This window comes from Erythrolamprus reginae, chromosome Z (genome assembly GCF_031021105.1).
Source record: "Erythrolamprus reginae isolate rEryReg1 chromosome Z, rEryReg1.hap1, whole genome shotgun sequence".
Classification (NCBI taxonomy): Eukaryota; Metazoa; Chordata; class Lepidosauria; order Squamata; family Dipsadidae; genus Erythrolamprus; species Erythrolamprus reginae.
In genome coordinates this window covers 135,525,909-135,541,376 of record NC_091963.1, presented here as the reverse complement: position 1 = coordinate 135,541,376, position 15,468 = coordinate 135,525,909, and the positions used below count along the sequence as shown (strand labels likewise).

Genomic DNA, 15,468 nt, shown 5'->3' with positions numbered 1-15,468 from the left:
CTGCCCGACCACACTGTTCCCCCATTTTGAGACTGTCAGAAATCACTACCCCTAAATCCTTCTCTTCTGAAGTTTTTGCTAACACAGAACAGCCAATACAATACTCAGATTGTCTGCAAGGAATATAAATCCTTCTATTCTCCAGTATCCTGTTGGAGCTGGAGAAGCTTCTTGGATGAGAAGCGAAACCTCTTCAAAGAAAAAAACAATAAAGCCCAGTTGGCTCCAGGAAAAGCAACTTTGGAACAACCATGACTTGGATGTCTGAGAATATCTACAGATTAAATAGAGTGGAATTAATGTCTGTGGTTTGTTTTTTTTTCCAGGGACTGAAGCCAATGGATTTTAATGGCTTGGCTGACCCTTATGTCAAACTACATCTCCTTCCAGGTGCTTGTAAGGTAAGCCCTCGGGGGGGGGGGGGAGTCTGCCAGAAAGGGGTCATAACAGGTCAAGTGGCTACACGCATGTGATTGGAGCCCTGACCCTCATTCATATTCAGCATGATGTCAAAGGGTCACCAATTTGATTTCTTTAAAAACTCTTGTGTGGATACCTTTCATAAGCACAGTCTCAAATTTACATCCCTGTTGTTCTGTCTCAATTCTAGTCCCACACAGCCACATAACCTTATGTGAGTATGTACTATCAATACGAGCTTGATTCCTTACATGTGCATTACGTGTTAGTTTTGGGGGGGAACAATATGGAAGGGGCTTTGTTCTTCTCTTGTACGGCTTGTCCAATTTCCCAAATACGGCAGGATTCCTAGAGACTGAAAATGTGTTTGATCTAGTTGGAGAAGGCACCAGGCTAGAAACCAGGGGACAAGGAATTCTAGTTCTGCCTTAGACATGAAAGCTGGCTGGGTCACTTTGGGTCAATCACAAAGGTTCTGTGAGTTCTATTCTCATCTTAGGCACAAAAGCCGTCCGGTTAACTTTGGGCCAATTACCAGTAGACTATGAGTTCGAGTCCTGCTTTAGGCATGAAAGCTGCCTGGCCAATCACCAGGTTTAGTTTTTAGTCCTGCCTTAAGGATAAAAGCCATCTTGGGGAGGGGTTGACTTTGGATCGATTACTCTGTCCCAGCACAGCTAATCTCATAGGATTGTTGTCCAGGGGAAAAGAGGGGAGAGGGGTGGCATACAAATCCAATAAATTATTATTATTATTATTATTATTATTATTATTATTATTATTATTATTATTATTAAATATAGGAACAGGAAAGAGTATTAGGTATGCTCGCCCCCTTGAATCGAGCATACCTAATAAAGGTACCTAATAGCTAATAAAAGTACCTAATAAAGTTATAAACAATAAAGGCAGGGTTGATATTGTTGTTGCTGGTCATGTCTGACCCATCACGACTCCATGGACAAAGTTCCTCCAGGCCTGTCTGTCCTGTACCATCTCCTGGAATCCATTTAAGCTCAGGCCAACTGATTCAGTGACTCAGTCCAGCCACCTCGTTCCCTGTCGTCCCGTTCTTCTTTTACCTTCAGTCTTTCTCAGCATTAGGCTCTTCTCCAGTGAGTCCTTCCGTCTCATTAGGTGGCTTTTAGGGCTGACTGGTTTGATTGAAGTTCAAAAGATACGCAGGAATCTTCTCCAGCTCCAAAGTTCAAAGACTTCAACCCTTTGGCGCTCAGCCTTCTTTATGATCCAACTTTCACAGCCATACATTCATTCATTCATTCATTCATTCATTCATTCATTCATGCATTCATTCATTCATTCATTCATTCATTCATTCATTCTATTTATTTATTTGCTTGTTTGTTTGTTTATTTGTTTATTTATTATATTTGTATGCTGCCCCTCTTCGTAGACTCGGGGCGGCTAACAACAATAATGAAACAACATGTAACAAATCTAATATTTAAAATATTTTTTAAAACCCTTATTTAAAAAACCAAACATACACACAAGCATACCATGCATAAATTGTATAGACCTAGGGGGAAGGGAATATCTCAATTCCCCGATGCCTGACGGCAAAGGTGGGTTTTAAGGAGCTTACGAAAGGCGAGGAGGGTGGGGGCAATTCTGATCTCTGGAGGGAGTTGGTTCCAGAGGGTCGGGGCCGCCACAGAGAAGGCTCTTCCCCTGGGTCCCGCCAAACGACATTGTTTAGTCGACGGGACCCGGAGAAGGCCAACTCTGTGGGACCTAACTGGTCGCAACATTGCAACTGGGAAAATCATAACCATGACTATACACACTTTTATTGGTAGGGTGATATCTCTGCTTTTTAGTAGGCTGTCTAGATTTGTCATAGCTGTCCTCCCCAGGAGCAAGAGTCTTTTCATTTCTTGGCTGTAGTTCCATCCAGGGTGATTTTGGAGCCCAAGAAAATAAAATCTGTCACTACCTCCATTTCTTCCCCATCTATTTGCCAGGAATAGAGAGGGCTGGATGCCATGATCTTATTTTTCATGATGTTGAGTTTCAAGACAACTTTTGCACTCTCCTCCTTCACCTGCATCAAGAGGCTTTTTCACTTTCTGCCATTAGAGTGGTATCATCTGCATATCTGAGGTTGTTGATACTTCTCCCAGCAATCTTAATTCCAATTTTTGATTCAGCTAGCCTTGTCTTTCTCATTTATTATAAGAGCCGGGGTGGCGCAGCAGGTAGAGTGCAGTACTGCAGGCCACTGAAGCTGACTTTAGATCTGTAGGTCAGCGGTTCAAATCTCATCACCGGCTCAAGGTTGACTCAGTCTTCCATCCTTCCGAGGTGGGTAAAATGAGGACCTGGATTGTGGGGGCAATATGTGGGCTCTGTTAAAAAGTGCTATTACTAATATGTTGTAAGCCGCCCTGAGTGTAAGGAGAAGGGTGGCATAAAGTCGAATAAAATGAGTGAGTGAGTGAGTGAGTGAATGAATGAATGAATGAATGAATGAATGAATGAATGAATGAATGAATGAATGAATGAATGAATGATATGCTCTGCATATAAATTAAATAGGCAGGGCGACAATATACAGCCTTCCTGGACTCCTTTCCTAATTTTGAACCAATCAGTGGTTCCGTATACAGTTCTCACTGTTGCTTCTTAAACCGCATATAGGTTTCTTAAGAAACAAATAAAATGGTCTGGTACTCCCATCTGTGTAAGAACTTGCCACAATTTGTTGTGATCCAAACAGTCAAAGACTAGCATAGTCAACGAAGCAGAAGTAGATGTTTTTCTGGAACTCCCTAGCTTTCTCCAAGATCCAGTGTATGTTGACAATTTGATCTCTAGTTCCTCTGCCTCTTCAAAATCCTGCCTCTGCCTCTGGTAGTTCTCGATCGACATACTGCCGGAGTCCACATTGTAGGATTTTAAGCATACTTTTACTAGCATGTGAAATGGGTGCAACGGTGCGATAGTTTGAACATTCTTTGGTATTGCCTTTCTTTGGAATTGGTATGCAAAAATGACCTTTTCCAATCCTGTGGCCACTGTTGAGTTTTCCAAATTTGCTGGCAAACTGAATGTAGCACTTTTACTGCATTGTCTTTTAAGATTTTAAATAGCTCAGCTTGGATACTTTCACCCCCACTAGCTTTGCTGTTGCTCAGATTTAGTAAGGTCCATTTGACTCCACATTCTAGGATGTCTGGTTTAAGGTCAGTGACCACAACATCGTGGTTATCAGGAGCGTTGAGCTCGTTCTTGTATAGTTCTTTGAGTAATTTTGCCATCGCTTCTTAATCTCTACTGCCTCTGTTAGATCTCTGCCATTTTGGTCCTTTATCCTGCCCGTCTTTGCATGAAATGTTCCCTTCATATCTCCAATTTCCTTGAAGAGATCTTTGATCACTCTACATTCTATTGGTTTTTTTCTATTTCTTTGCAATGTTCATTTAAGAAGGCATTCTTATCTCTTCTAGCTATTTTTTTATTTTTTATTTTTATTTATTTATTTTGTCAAATACACAATGAGGGTTTTAGTGGGTATATATCTATATACACATAGTAAAATACATGATGACGGTTATAGAGGAGATACTCATAGTAAAATATATCTAAGAAAGAATAGAAAAGAAGATATAGTAATAGAACATATCAATGAAAGAATAGAAGAAGAGATATAGGAATAGAAGAAAGGTATAGGAGATATAGGAGAGCAATAGGACAGGGGACGGAAGGCACTCTAGTGCACTTGTACTCGCCCCTTATTAACCTCTTAGGAATCTGGATAGGTCAACCGTAGATAATCTAAGGGTAAAGTCTTGGGGGTTTGGGGATGACACTATGGAGTCCGGTAATGAGTTCCACGCTTCGATAACTCGGTTACAGAAGTCATATTTTTTACAGTCAAGTTTGGAGCGGTTAATATTAAGTTTAAATCTGTTGTGTGCTCTTGTGTTGCTGTGGTTGAAGCTGAAGTAGTCGCCGACAGGCAGGACGTTGCATCATATGATCTTGTGGGCAATACGTAGATCTTGTTTAAGGCATCTTAGTTCTAGGCTTTCTAGGCTCAGGATTGAAAGTCTAGTCTTGTAGGGTATTCTATTTTGAGTGGAGGAATGAAAGGCTCTTCTGGTGAAGTATCTTTGGACATTTTCAAGGGTGTTAATGTCTGAGATGCGATATGGGTTCCAAACAGATGAGCTGTATTCGAGGATGGGTCTTGCAAAAGTTTTGTAAGCTCTGGTAAGTAGTGTGGTAAGTAGTGTGAGATTTCCAGAGCAGAAGCTACGTAGGATTAGGTTTACAACTCTCGAAGCCTTCTTGGCTATGTTGTTGCAGTGGGCTTTGGCACTTAAATCTTTTGTTATTAGTATACCAAGGTCTTTAACCGAGTGGGGATTATCTGTGATAATTTGATTATTCAGTTCGTATTTGGAGTTCAGATTCTTCTTCCCAATGTGTAGGACAGAGCATTTGCTAGTTGAGATTTGGAGTTGCCATGTGTTAGACCACTCAGAAACAGCGTCAAGGTCTTTTTGGAGAGTATTTTCTGGAATTCTGCATTCAATTGGATGAATCTTTCTCTTTCTCCCTTGCCTTTGGCTTCCCTTCTTTCCTCAGCTATTTGCAAAGTTTCCTCAGACAGACAGTTTGCTTCCTCGCATTTCTTTTTCTTTGGGATGGTTTCAGTTGCTACCTCTTGTACAATGTTGTGAACCTCCGTCCATAGTTCTTCGGGCACTCTGTCTATCAGATCTAATTCCTTAAATCTATTTGTCACCAAGGCAGGATATAATTAAAATTACTAATCCCGCACACATTTGCCCAGTTTTCCTTCTGTCAAAAAAAAATATATTACATATCTCCCATGTCTGTCACACAGCTCTAGAAAAAGAATTGAGAAGGTCTTAATTTAATGCACTTAGAAATTAAATGGGAACGGGAGAGAAAATCTCCAGTGATCAAGATTTCTATAATCCAGTATTTCTCAATCTTCAGAAGTTGAAGAGATGTGGACTTCCACTTCCTGAATTCCCCAGCCAGCTTTGCTGACTGGAGAATTCTGTAGGTTGGAATCCATACCTTTTCAAGTTGTTAAAGCTATGAAACACTGCTGAAATCTAATTCCCTCTAATGCACTTAGAAATTAAATGGGAACGGGAGGGAAAATCTCCAGTGATCAAGATTTCTATAATCCAGTATTTCTCAATCTTCAGAAGTTGAAGAGATGTGGACTTCCACTTCCTGAATTCCCCAGCCAGCTTTGCTGACTGGAGAATTCTGTAGGTTGGAATCCATACCTTTTCAAGTTGTTAAAGCTATGAAACACTGCTGAAATCTAATTCCCTCTTCTTTCAGTAAATCCAATTAAAGAAGACTTCACAAAAGCCTGCTCCGTTGCTAGGATTTTGACTTAGACAGTTTAGAGCTCAGCTGCAGGACCAGAAAAGCCAAAACGGCAGCGATAACCATGCAGTTGAAGCCCCATTCTTTCTTTTAGATATGTCACAGACATTTTAAAAAGGTAGAACCTCAATTGCAAGGCAGTGGCTGCAATCTTGAATGTTTGACCGCCTCCCTGCAGATCCCCGTGAATCTTGGAGATCTTCTCCCATCCCCAATCTTCCATCCGAGCTGAACTAATCCTGCTTAAGTTTTCAAAACCAGCTAAAGTGTAATAGGTGCAGCCTATTGTGTGTGTATATTGTGTGAGTGACGTTGGCATAGAAGCTGGTTAGGATAAAATTTATCTTGCACGTTAAACATTCTGAACAAGAAATATAATTTGCCATGCATACCTGTTGATAAGCCTACTTGCAGATAAGATGATCCTTCAATTTTTAACCAAAACACCAGGAAAAATGTGCCACCTGTGGATAAACTGATGCTCAAAATGTTTATATGTATTAAATTTCACAATTGGCTTATCTATGGATAATCCACAGATTATCCGTTTCTCAGGGTGTTTTGATTAAAATTTCAAGGGTCATCTGTGGATGGGCTTATCCACGAGTATATTTATTTATTTATCAAAATTATATACCTGCCCATCGCATAAAATGTGACGCTGGAGAGTGTACAATTTTTTTAAAAATGACAATAAAAACAAGTTTTTAAAAATATGAATTGACATTTAGAAAATATAATTAATTATAATATACTGTAGTTATAATTCATTTATCAAATTTAATTATAATATAATTATAATTCATTAATCAAATTTATATGGTTTAGCATCTCAACAAAAATGACCTTTATATACAGGATATATGCATGCTTTTGTCCTGTACAATAAATGGAATGGAGAAGTGGATGGATGGATGGATGGATGGATGGATGGATGGACGGACGGACGGACGGACGGACGGACAGACAGACAGACAGATAGATAGAAAGAAAGACAGACAGAGATAGAGATAGAGTTAGATAGATATAGATATAGATATGTAGAAAGAAGCTATATATACTTTTTAAAAGTATATGTAAAAAGGTAAAGTAGTCTTACAGATCAAATTCAATTTTTGTGGGGTGCATTTTTGGTACCTAAAATTGTCAGCTTATTCCTAGTGTACAGATAGTCTTTGACTTAGAACCACAATTGAGCCTAAAATTTTCGTTGCTAAGCGAGACATTTGTTAAGTGACCTTTGCCCCATTTTCTTGCCATTATTATTATTATTATTAATAATAATAATAATAATAATAATAATAATTTATTACATTTGTATGCTGCCCCTCTCCACAGACTCGTTGTTGTTAAGTGAATTACTGCAATTGTTAAGTTAGTAGCTGAGTGGGGTTATTGCCTAGAGGATGGTAACAAGGCTCCGGAGGAAGAAAGCTGCAGGCCTTCTCCCTTTAAGCGGGTCGGCTGCTTTCTGAGGCACAGGTAGTCCTAAACCTATGACCACAACTGAGCCCAAAATTTCAGTTGCTAACCAAGACAGTTGTTAAGTGAGCTTTGCCCATTTCTCGACTTTTCTTGTCCCAGTTAAGTGAATCACGGCGGTTGTCAAGTTAGTAACATGGCTGTTAAATGAATTTGGCTTCTTTGTTTGACTTTACTTATCAGAAGGGTGCAAGAGGTGATCACATGACCCCAGAAACAGTCATAAATATGAATCAGTTGCCAAGAGATTAAATTTTGAACATGCTGCAATGGTCGTAACTGTGAAAAATTGTCATAAGTCCTTTTTTCCAGTGCTGTTCCAACTAAACAAATTGTTATATGTCAAGGACTATTGTATACAGCATTGATGGCAAACCTATGTAATGGGTGCCACAGGTGGCACGTGGAGCCATATCTGCTGGCACACAAGACTACTCCAGACTCATTTATACCGCCAGGCATGGGGGAGTTGAGATATTCCTTCCTCCTAGGCCATTACAAGTTATGAATGGTATGTTTGTGTGTATGTTTGGTTTATAATAGGGGTTTTTAGTTGTTTTTTATTATTGGATTGTACATGTTGTGTTTATTATTGTTGTTAGCCGCCCCAAGTCTGCGGAGAGGGGCGGCATAAAAATCCAATAAATTATTATTATTATTATTATTGACCTAGTTCAGCTCCAGCATGCATGTGCGTGCTGGCTAGCTGATTTTCGGCTCACACAGAGGCTCTGGGAGGGCATTTTTGGCTTCCAGAGGGCCTTGGGGTGATGGTGGAAGAGGAGTATTGTTTGCCCTCCCCAGGCCCCTAAAGAGAGCCTGGGGAGGGTGAAAAACGGGCCTACCAGAAGTTGGGAAGCCGGCTGTTTCTGGCCTACAGAGGGCCTCAAGGGGTGGGGCCAGGGGAGGCCGTTTATGCCCTCCCCAAGCATTGAATTATGTGTGTAGGCACTCACATAGGTATGATAGTGTGTGTGCACACGCTTTCGGCACCCGAAGGAACAGCCATCACTGGTATACAGTATTTCATATTAATGCTCTCGTCATATTGTAGTCTTTGAAATAATTTATGCAGGAATTAATCCTTGGGAGAAGCACAATGCAGTCAATAAAAACAAGACCGGGAGCTGGCTGTGGCTCAAATCATGAGCCTCTCATTGCAAAATTTAGGCTTAAATTAAAGAAAGCAGGGGAAAGCACTAGGCCACTCAGGTATGAAGTACAAATCATATCCCTGATGAATACGTAGCAGAGGTGACAAATAGAGTTAAAGAATTAGATCTGATAGGCAGAGCACCTGAAGAACTATGGACAGAGGTTCACAACATTATACACAAGAGGTAGCAACTGAAAACATCCCAAGGAAAAAGAAATGCAAGAAAGCAAACTGGCTGTCTGAGGAAGCTTTGCAAATATTTCATTATTTATTATTTATTTATTCGATTTTTATGCCGCCCTTCTCCTTAGACTCAGGGCGGCTTACAACATGTTAGCAATAGCACTTCTTAACAGAGCCAGCCTATTGCCCCCACAATCCGGGTCCTCATTATACCCACCTCGGAAGGATGGAAGGCTGAGTCAACCTTGAGCCAGTGATGAGATTTGAGCCGCTGACCTACAGATCTACAGTCAGCTTCAGTGGCCTGAGGTGGGTAAAATGGGGGCCCAGATTGTGGGGGCAATATGCTGTCTTTGCTAAAAAGCGCTACAGTGATCCCTCGATTTTCGCGATCTCGATCTTCGCGAAACGCTATATCGCGATTTTTCAAAAAATATTAATTAAAAATATTTTCCCACCCGATGACGTCACTCTCTTCCTTTCTCATCTTTCTTTCTCTCTCTCTTTCTCTATCTTGCTTCTTCCTCTCTCACACTCTCTTCCTCCCTCTCTCATCTCTTTCTTTCCTTCTCTCTCTTTCTCTATCTCTCCCCCTCTTGCTCTCGAGCGGCGGGCGGCGGGCGGGCGAGCGGCGGGCGGGCAGCAGCGAGGAGCCGAAGATCGGGGTTTCCCCTTTGCGTGGGCGGCGGGGAAGACCCAGGGAAGGTTCCTTCGGCCGCCCAGCAGCTGATCTGCTCGGCAGCGCCGCAGCAGCGAGGAGCCGAAGATCGGGGTTTCCCCTTTGCGTGGGCGGCGGGGAAACCCCGATCTTCGGCTCCTCGCTGCTGCGGCGCTGCCGAGCAGATCAGCTGCTGGGCGGCCGAAGGAACCTTCCCTGGGTCTTCCCCACCGCCCACGCAAACTCCACCATCTGCGCATGCGTGGCCATGGGAAAAAAAGGGCGCGCATGCGCAGATGGTGTTTTTACTTCCGCACCACTATATCGCGAAAAATCGATTATCGCGAGGGGTCTTGGAACGGAACCCTCGCGATAATCGAGGGATCACTGTATTGCTAACATGTTGTAAGCCACCCTTAGTCTAAGGAGAAGGGCAGCATTAAAAAATCAAATTAGATAGATAGGTAGGTAGGTAGGTAGGTAGAAGGAAGGAAGGAAGGAAGGAAAGAAAGAAAGAAAGAAAGAAAGAAAGAAAGAAAGAAAGCAAGCTTCGCGTGCCATCTGTGGCACCCATGCCATAGGTTCGCCATCACTGTCCTAGAATGTGAAGTCAAATGGGCCTTAGGAAATCTGAGCCACAACAAAGCTAGTGGAAGTGAAAGTATCCTAGCTGAGCTATTCAAAATCTTAAAAGATAATGCAGTAAAACTACCACACCAATACACTCATTTCACATGCTAGCAAAGTTATGACCCAAACCCTTACAAGCTAGGCTCCAGCAGTACACGGACCAAGAACTACCAGAGAGGATTTTGAAGAGGAACTAGAGATCACATTGCCAACATACACTGGATCCTGGAGAAAGCTAGGGAGTTCCAGAAAAACATCTACTTCTGTTTCGTTGACTATGCTGAATTGTTGGATCACAATATAAAGAGATGGGAGTAACAAGCCATCTTATTTCTTGCTTGAGAAATTTAGACAGCATACTAAAAAGCAGAGACATCAGCCTGCCAACAAAAATGCTTGCAGTCAAAGCTACGGTTTTCCCAGTTGCAATATATGGCTTTGAAAGTTGGACCATAAGAAAGGCCAAAGAATTGAAGTCTTTGAACTATGGTGCTGGAGAAGACTCCTGTGAGTCCCTTGGACTGCAAGGCGATCAAACTGGTGAATCCTAGAGGAGATCAATCCTGACTGCTCTTTAGAAGGCCCGATCATGAAGATGAAATTCAAATAATAAGAAGGAAGGACTCACTGGAGAAGAGCCTAATGCTGGAAAAGATTGAAGGAAAGGAAGAATATTTATTTATATTATATTATATTATATTATATTATATTATATTATATTATACTATACTATACTATACTATACTATACTATACTATATTATATTATATTTATTCAATTTTTATGCCGCCCTTCTCCTTAGACTCAGGGCGGCTTGCATCCTGTTAGCAATAGCGCTTCTTAACAGGGCCAGCCTATTGCCCCCACAATCCGGGTCCTCATTTTATCCACCTTGGAAGGATGGAAGGCTGAGTCAACCTTGAGCCGGTGATGAGATTTGAACCGCTGACTTACAGATTTACAGTCAGCTTCAGTGGCCTACAGTACAGCACTCTACCTGCTGCGCCACCCCGGCTCATTGCAGGAATGGGACGACAGAGAATGAGGTGGTCAGATGAAGACACTGAAGCAGTTGGCGTGAACTTAAATGGACTCCAGGGGATGGTAGAGGACAGGAAAGCCTGGAGGAAGGTTATACATGGGGTCGTGATAGGTCAGTTACAACTTTGCGGCTAACAACAACAATTAATTTAAGAGCTATGTTGTCACAGTGGTTAGAATGCAGTACTGCAGGCTACTTCTGCTGACTGCCGGCTGACTGTAATTTGGCAATTCAAATCTCAGCAGGCTCAAGATTGACTCAGCCTTCAATCGTTCTGAGGTCAGTGAAATGAGGCCCCAAATTGTTGGGGGTAATATAATGCCTCTGTAAACCACTTAGAGAGGGCTGTAAAAGCAGTGTGAAGAAATATATAAGTGTAAGTGCTATTGCTAATTGCTGCTAAGAATAACAATGACAACTGCCCCTGTCCCGGCTACAGCAAGGAAACTGCTTTGGTCGCACTGATGGATGGTCTCTGGTGAGCCCGTGACAGGGGTTTCTCCTCTGTCCTGGTGCTTCTCGACCTCTCAGCGGCTTTCGATACTATCGATCATAGTATCCTTCTGCACCGACCGGAGGGGCTGGGAGTGGGGGGCACCGTTCTACGGTGGTTCTCCTCCTACCTCTCAGGTCAGTCACAGTCAGTATTAGCGGGGGGTCAGAGGTCGACTCCTAGGTCCCTAACTTGTGGGGTTCCTCAGGGGTCAGTCCTCTCCCCATGCTCTTTAATATCTACATGAAACCGCTGGGAGAGATCATCCAAGGGCACAGGGTGAGTTGCCACCAGTACGCTGATGACACTCAGCTGTACATCTCCACCCCGTGTCCACAGTGAAGCAGTGGAAGTGATGTGCCGGTGTCTGGAGGCTGTCAGGGTCTGGATGGGTGCCAACAGGCTCTAGCTCAATCCAGACAAGACAGAGTGGCTGTGGGTACTGCCTCCTAAGGACATGTCCATCTGTCCATCCATTAGCCCGGGGGGAATTATTGACCCCCCTCAGAGAGGGTACGCAACTTGGGCATCTTCCTTGATTCACAGCTGACTCTACACCACCATCTTTCGGCTGTGGCGAGGGGGGTGTTTGCCCAGGTTTGCCTGGTGCATCAGTTGCAATCCTATTTGGACAGAGAGTCTTTGCTCACGGTCACTCATGCCCTTATCACCTCGAGGTTTTACTACTGCAATGCTCTCTACATGGGGCTACCTTTGAAGAGTGTTCAGAAACTTTCCAGACACAATTCAAAGTGTTGGATATGACCTATAAAGCCCTACATGGCATAGGAACAGAATATCTCCGGGACCGCCTTCTGCCGCGTGAATCCCAGCGACCGGTGAGGTCCCACAGAGTTGGTCTCCTTAGGGTCCCGTTGACCAAACAATGTCGGCTGGTGGGACCTAGGGGAAGAGCCTTCTCTGGGGGGGGGGCCCTCTGGAATCAGCTCCCTCTGGAGATTCGCACTGCCCCCACCCTCCTTGCCTTCCGAAACAGTCTAAAAACACATCTTTGCCATCAGGCCTGGGGACATTAGACCTTGCCCTGTCCGCTGAAATATTGTTAACATGATTACTGTATGAATGTGAAAGAATGTTTTAAATTAGAAATCTAAAAATTGTTTTAGTATATTAATTGGACAAACGATTTTTATGTATTTTGGTATATGTTGTGAACTGCCCTGAGTCCACGGAGAGGGGGGGCATACAAGTCCAATTAAAGAAATAAACTCATAGATTATGAAAAATGTCTTTGAAGAAAGGACTATCCTTGGACTGTGAGTGAGGAGAACACTGAGGACCCTCTCCTTGTGGATTAAAAGCTCATCCCCCGCATGTTCTCCACAGCATCCTACTGGGAATTCCCTCTGATGTTGAAGTTTACTGCAAACAAATTTTGCATAACTTATTATATAATAAGAGGCTTTTAAACCAGCTGTAATTGGATGTTTGGAATAAGAAATCTCTGATTGCCAAAATTACATTATCTCAGGGCCAAAAAAAGATGTGCCAAGGGAATAGGTGACTGGATCTTACAAATTAATATTTATGATTATTTATGTACGCTCCAAAACTAGCAGCGTAGGCTTGATGGTAGGAAGCAGCTGGGAGGAGCAGGTGCTATAAGTTTTTGCCTGCGTTGTTTTCCCAGTCTAAATCCACCCACTTATCTTGAAGCAATTATTAGCCAAGCTAGAGAAAACAGAGAGCTGGTCTAGGTATTTCTGAGCTTTTTTCCTCTGTGAGGGTACCGCCAGCTTTGGGGTAGACATCTTATATGTACTTTTCTGTCTCTAGTTGGTCAAATGAAATTCACATTTTTCCATAAAATCAAAATCATAGTTGCAATCCCTGTCACAGTCCTGATCAAAACTAGAGCCTCCTCTCAGGAGTTGCTACACCTGGGTGCAGCTGTTTTACTCATGCCAGGGGCAGAAGGGGCCTCCCAAGGTACGCCCATGTTACACCAACACTCCGCAGTCTGCATTGGTTGCCGATCAATTTCCGGTCACAATTCAAAGTGTTGGTTATGACCTATAAAGCCCTTCATGGCATTGGACCAGAATATCTCCGGGACCGCCTTCTGCCACACGAATCCCAGCGACCGGTTAGGTCCCACAGAGTTGACCTTCTCCGGGTCCCGTCGACTAAGCAATGTCGTTTGGCGGGACCCAGGAGAAGAGCCTTCTCTGTGGCGGCCCCGACCCTCTGGAACCAGCTCCCCCCAGATATCAGAGTTGCCCCCACCCTCCTTGCCTTTCGCAAGCTCCTTAAAACCCACCTCTGTCGTCAGGCATGGGGGAATTGAAATTTTTTCCCTTTCCCCTAGGCTTATAGAATTTATACATGGTATGCTTGTATGTATGAGTGGTTCTTTAAATTGGGGGTTTTTTAGATTGTCTTTTAATATTAGATTTGTTTACATTGTCTTTTTATATTGTTGTTAGCCGCCCCGAGTCTTCGGAGAGGGGCGGCATACAAATCTAATAAATAAATAAATAAATAAATAATAATAAACAAACAAACAAACATGTAATTGATTGGGAAAGGGAAAGAGAATCAGAAGTTATGAATCCCTACTAGCTGTATGAGAGCAATAGGCAGAGCCTGGGGGCGGAATCAAGAGAGCACTCAGCCCAGAATCTTTATATGTCCACAAATGCTGCAATTTTATCACCAATGTAATGTTGTCCCCTAAATAACTAGATTCTTGTGAATAAGCTTTAGCAATAAATAAGCTTAACTGAAACTTAACTCATCCTCCCGATTCTTTGCACCTCGCACAAGGTCATGTGCACAGGAGGAGCAAGAAAAGAAAATAACAATGCAGCATTTTAGCAACACTTCATAATCATCTCTTGTAAACAGCAGTCCTGATACGGCATGCGTGTAGGTGCTGATTTTGCGTTACAACTGTGCGAAGTTACTTGGGTCATTTGAATAAAAAACAAGCAGGCATTCTGATTCCCTAGTAACAGGATTCAAATCATTTAGACCAGAGTCGGGGAACCATGGCCCTTTTATGACTTGTGGACTTCAGGAATTCCTAAGCCAGCCAATTTGGGAATTGAAGTGCACAAGTTATAAAGGGGCTGTCATTCCCCACCTCTAAACCAGAGGTAAATAGAGCTGTGGTTGTACAAGGAACAATAGGCTAGGTTTACCTAACATACTAAGCCAGAAACCTTCTATTTATGTACATACTACAAAAACTCTGATTCTTGTAACCTTTAACTGGGCGAAACAGTGCATTATGATTTAGCTTTACTAGATAAATGGTCAAAGCAATGGAAACTGCAGTTTAATGTTTCCAAATGTAAAATAATGCACTTGGGGAAAAGGAATCCTCAATCTGAGTATTGTATTGGCAGTTCTGTGTTAGCAAATACTTCAGAAGAAAAGGATTTAGGGGTAGTGATTTCTGACAGTCTCAAAATGGGTGAACAGTGCAGTCAGGCGGTAGGGAAAGCAAGTAGGATGCTTGGCTGCATAGCTAGAGGTATAACAAGCAGGAAGAGGGAGATTATGATCCCGCTATATAGAATGCTGGTGAGACCACATTTGGAATACTGTGTTCAGTTCTGGAGACCTCACCTACAAAAAGATATTGACAAAATTGAACGGGTCCAAAGACGGGCTACAAGAATGGTGGAAGGTCTTAAGCATAAAATGTATCAGGAAAGACTTAATGAACTCAATCTGTATAGTCTGGAGGACAGAAGGAAAAGGGGGGACATGATTGAAACATTTAAATATATTAAAGGGTTAAATAAGGTCCAGGAGGGAAGTGTTTTTAATAGGAAAGTGAACGCAAGAACAAGGGGACACAATCTGAAGTTAGTTGGGGGAAAGATCAAAAGCAACATGAGAAAATATTATTTTACTGAAAGAGTAGTAGATCCTTGGAACAAACTTCCAGCAGACGTGGTAGATAAATCCACAGTAACTGAATTTAAACATGCCTGGGATAAACATATATCCATCCTAAGATAAAATACAGAAAA

General features: G+C 42.4%; 1 protein-coding gene across 1 annotated transcript in view; it reads left to right on the top strand.

Moving 5' to 3' along the window:
* The window catches only part of LOC139153541 (double C2-like domain-containing protein alpha), a 46,307-nt gene that overhangs the window by 18,249 nt on the left and 12,590 nt on the right, over window positions 1–15,468 (top strand). Inside the window, exon 3 of the mRNA XM_070727605.1 lies at window positions 327–401. Within this exon, the coding sequence (XP_070583706.1) occupies window positions 327–401 (75 nt within the window). The remainder of the gene's footprint in view (window positions 1–326; window positions 402–15,468) is intronic.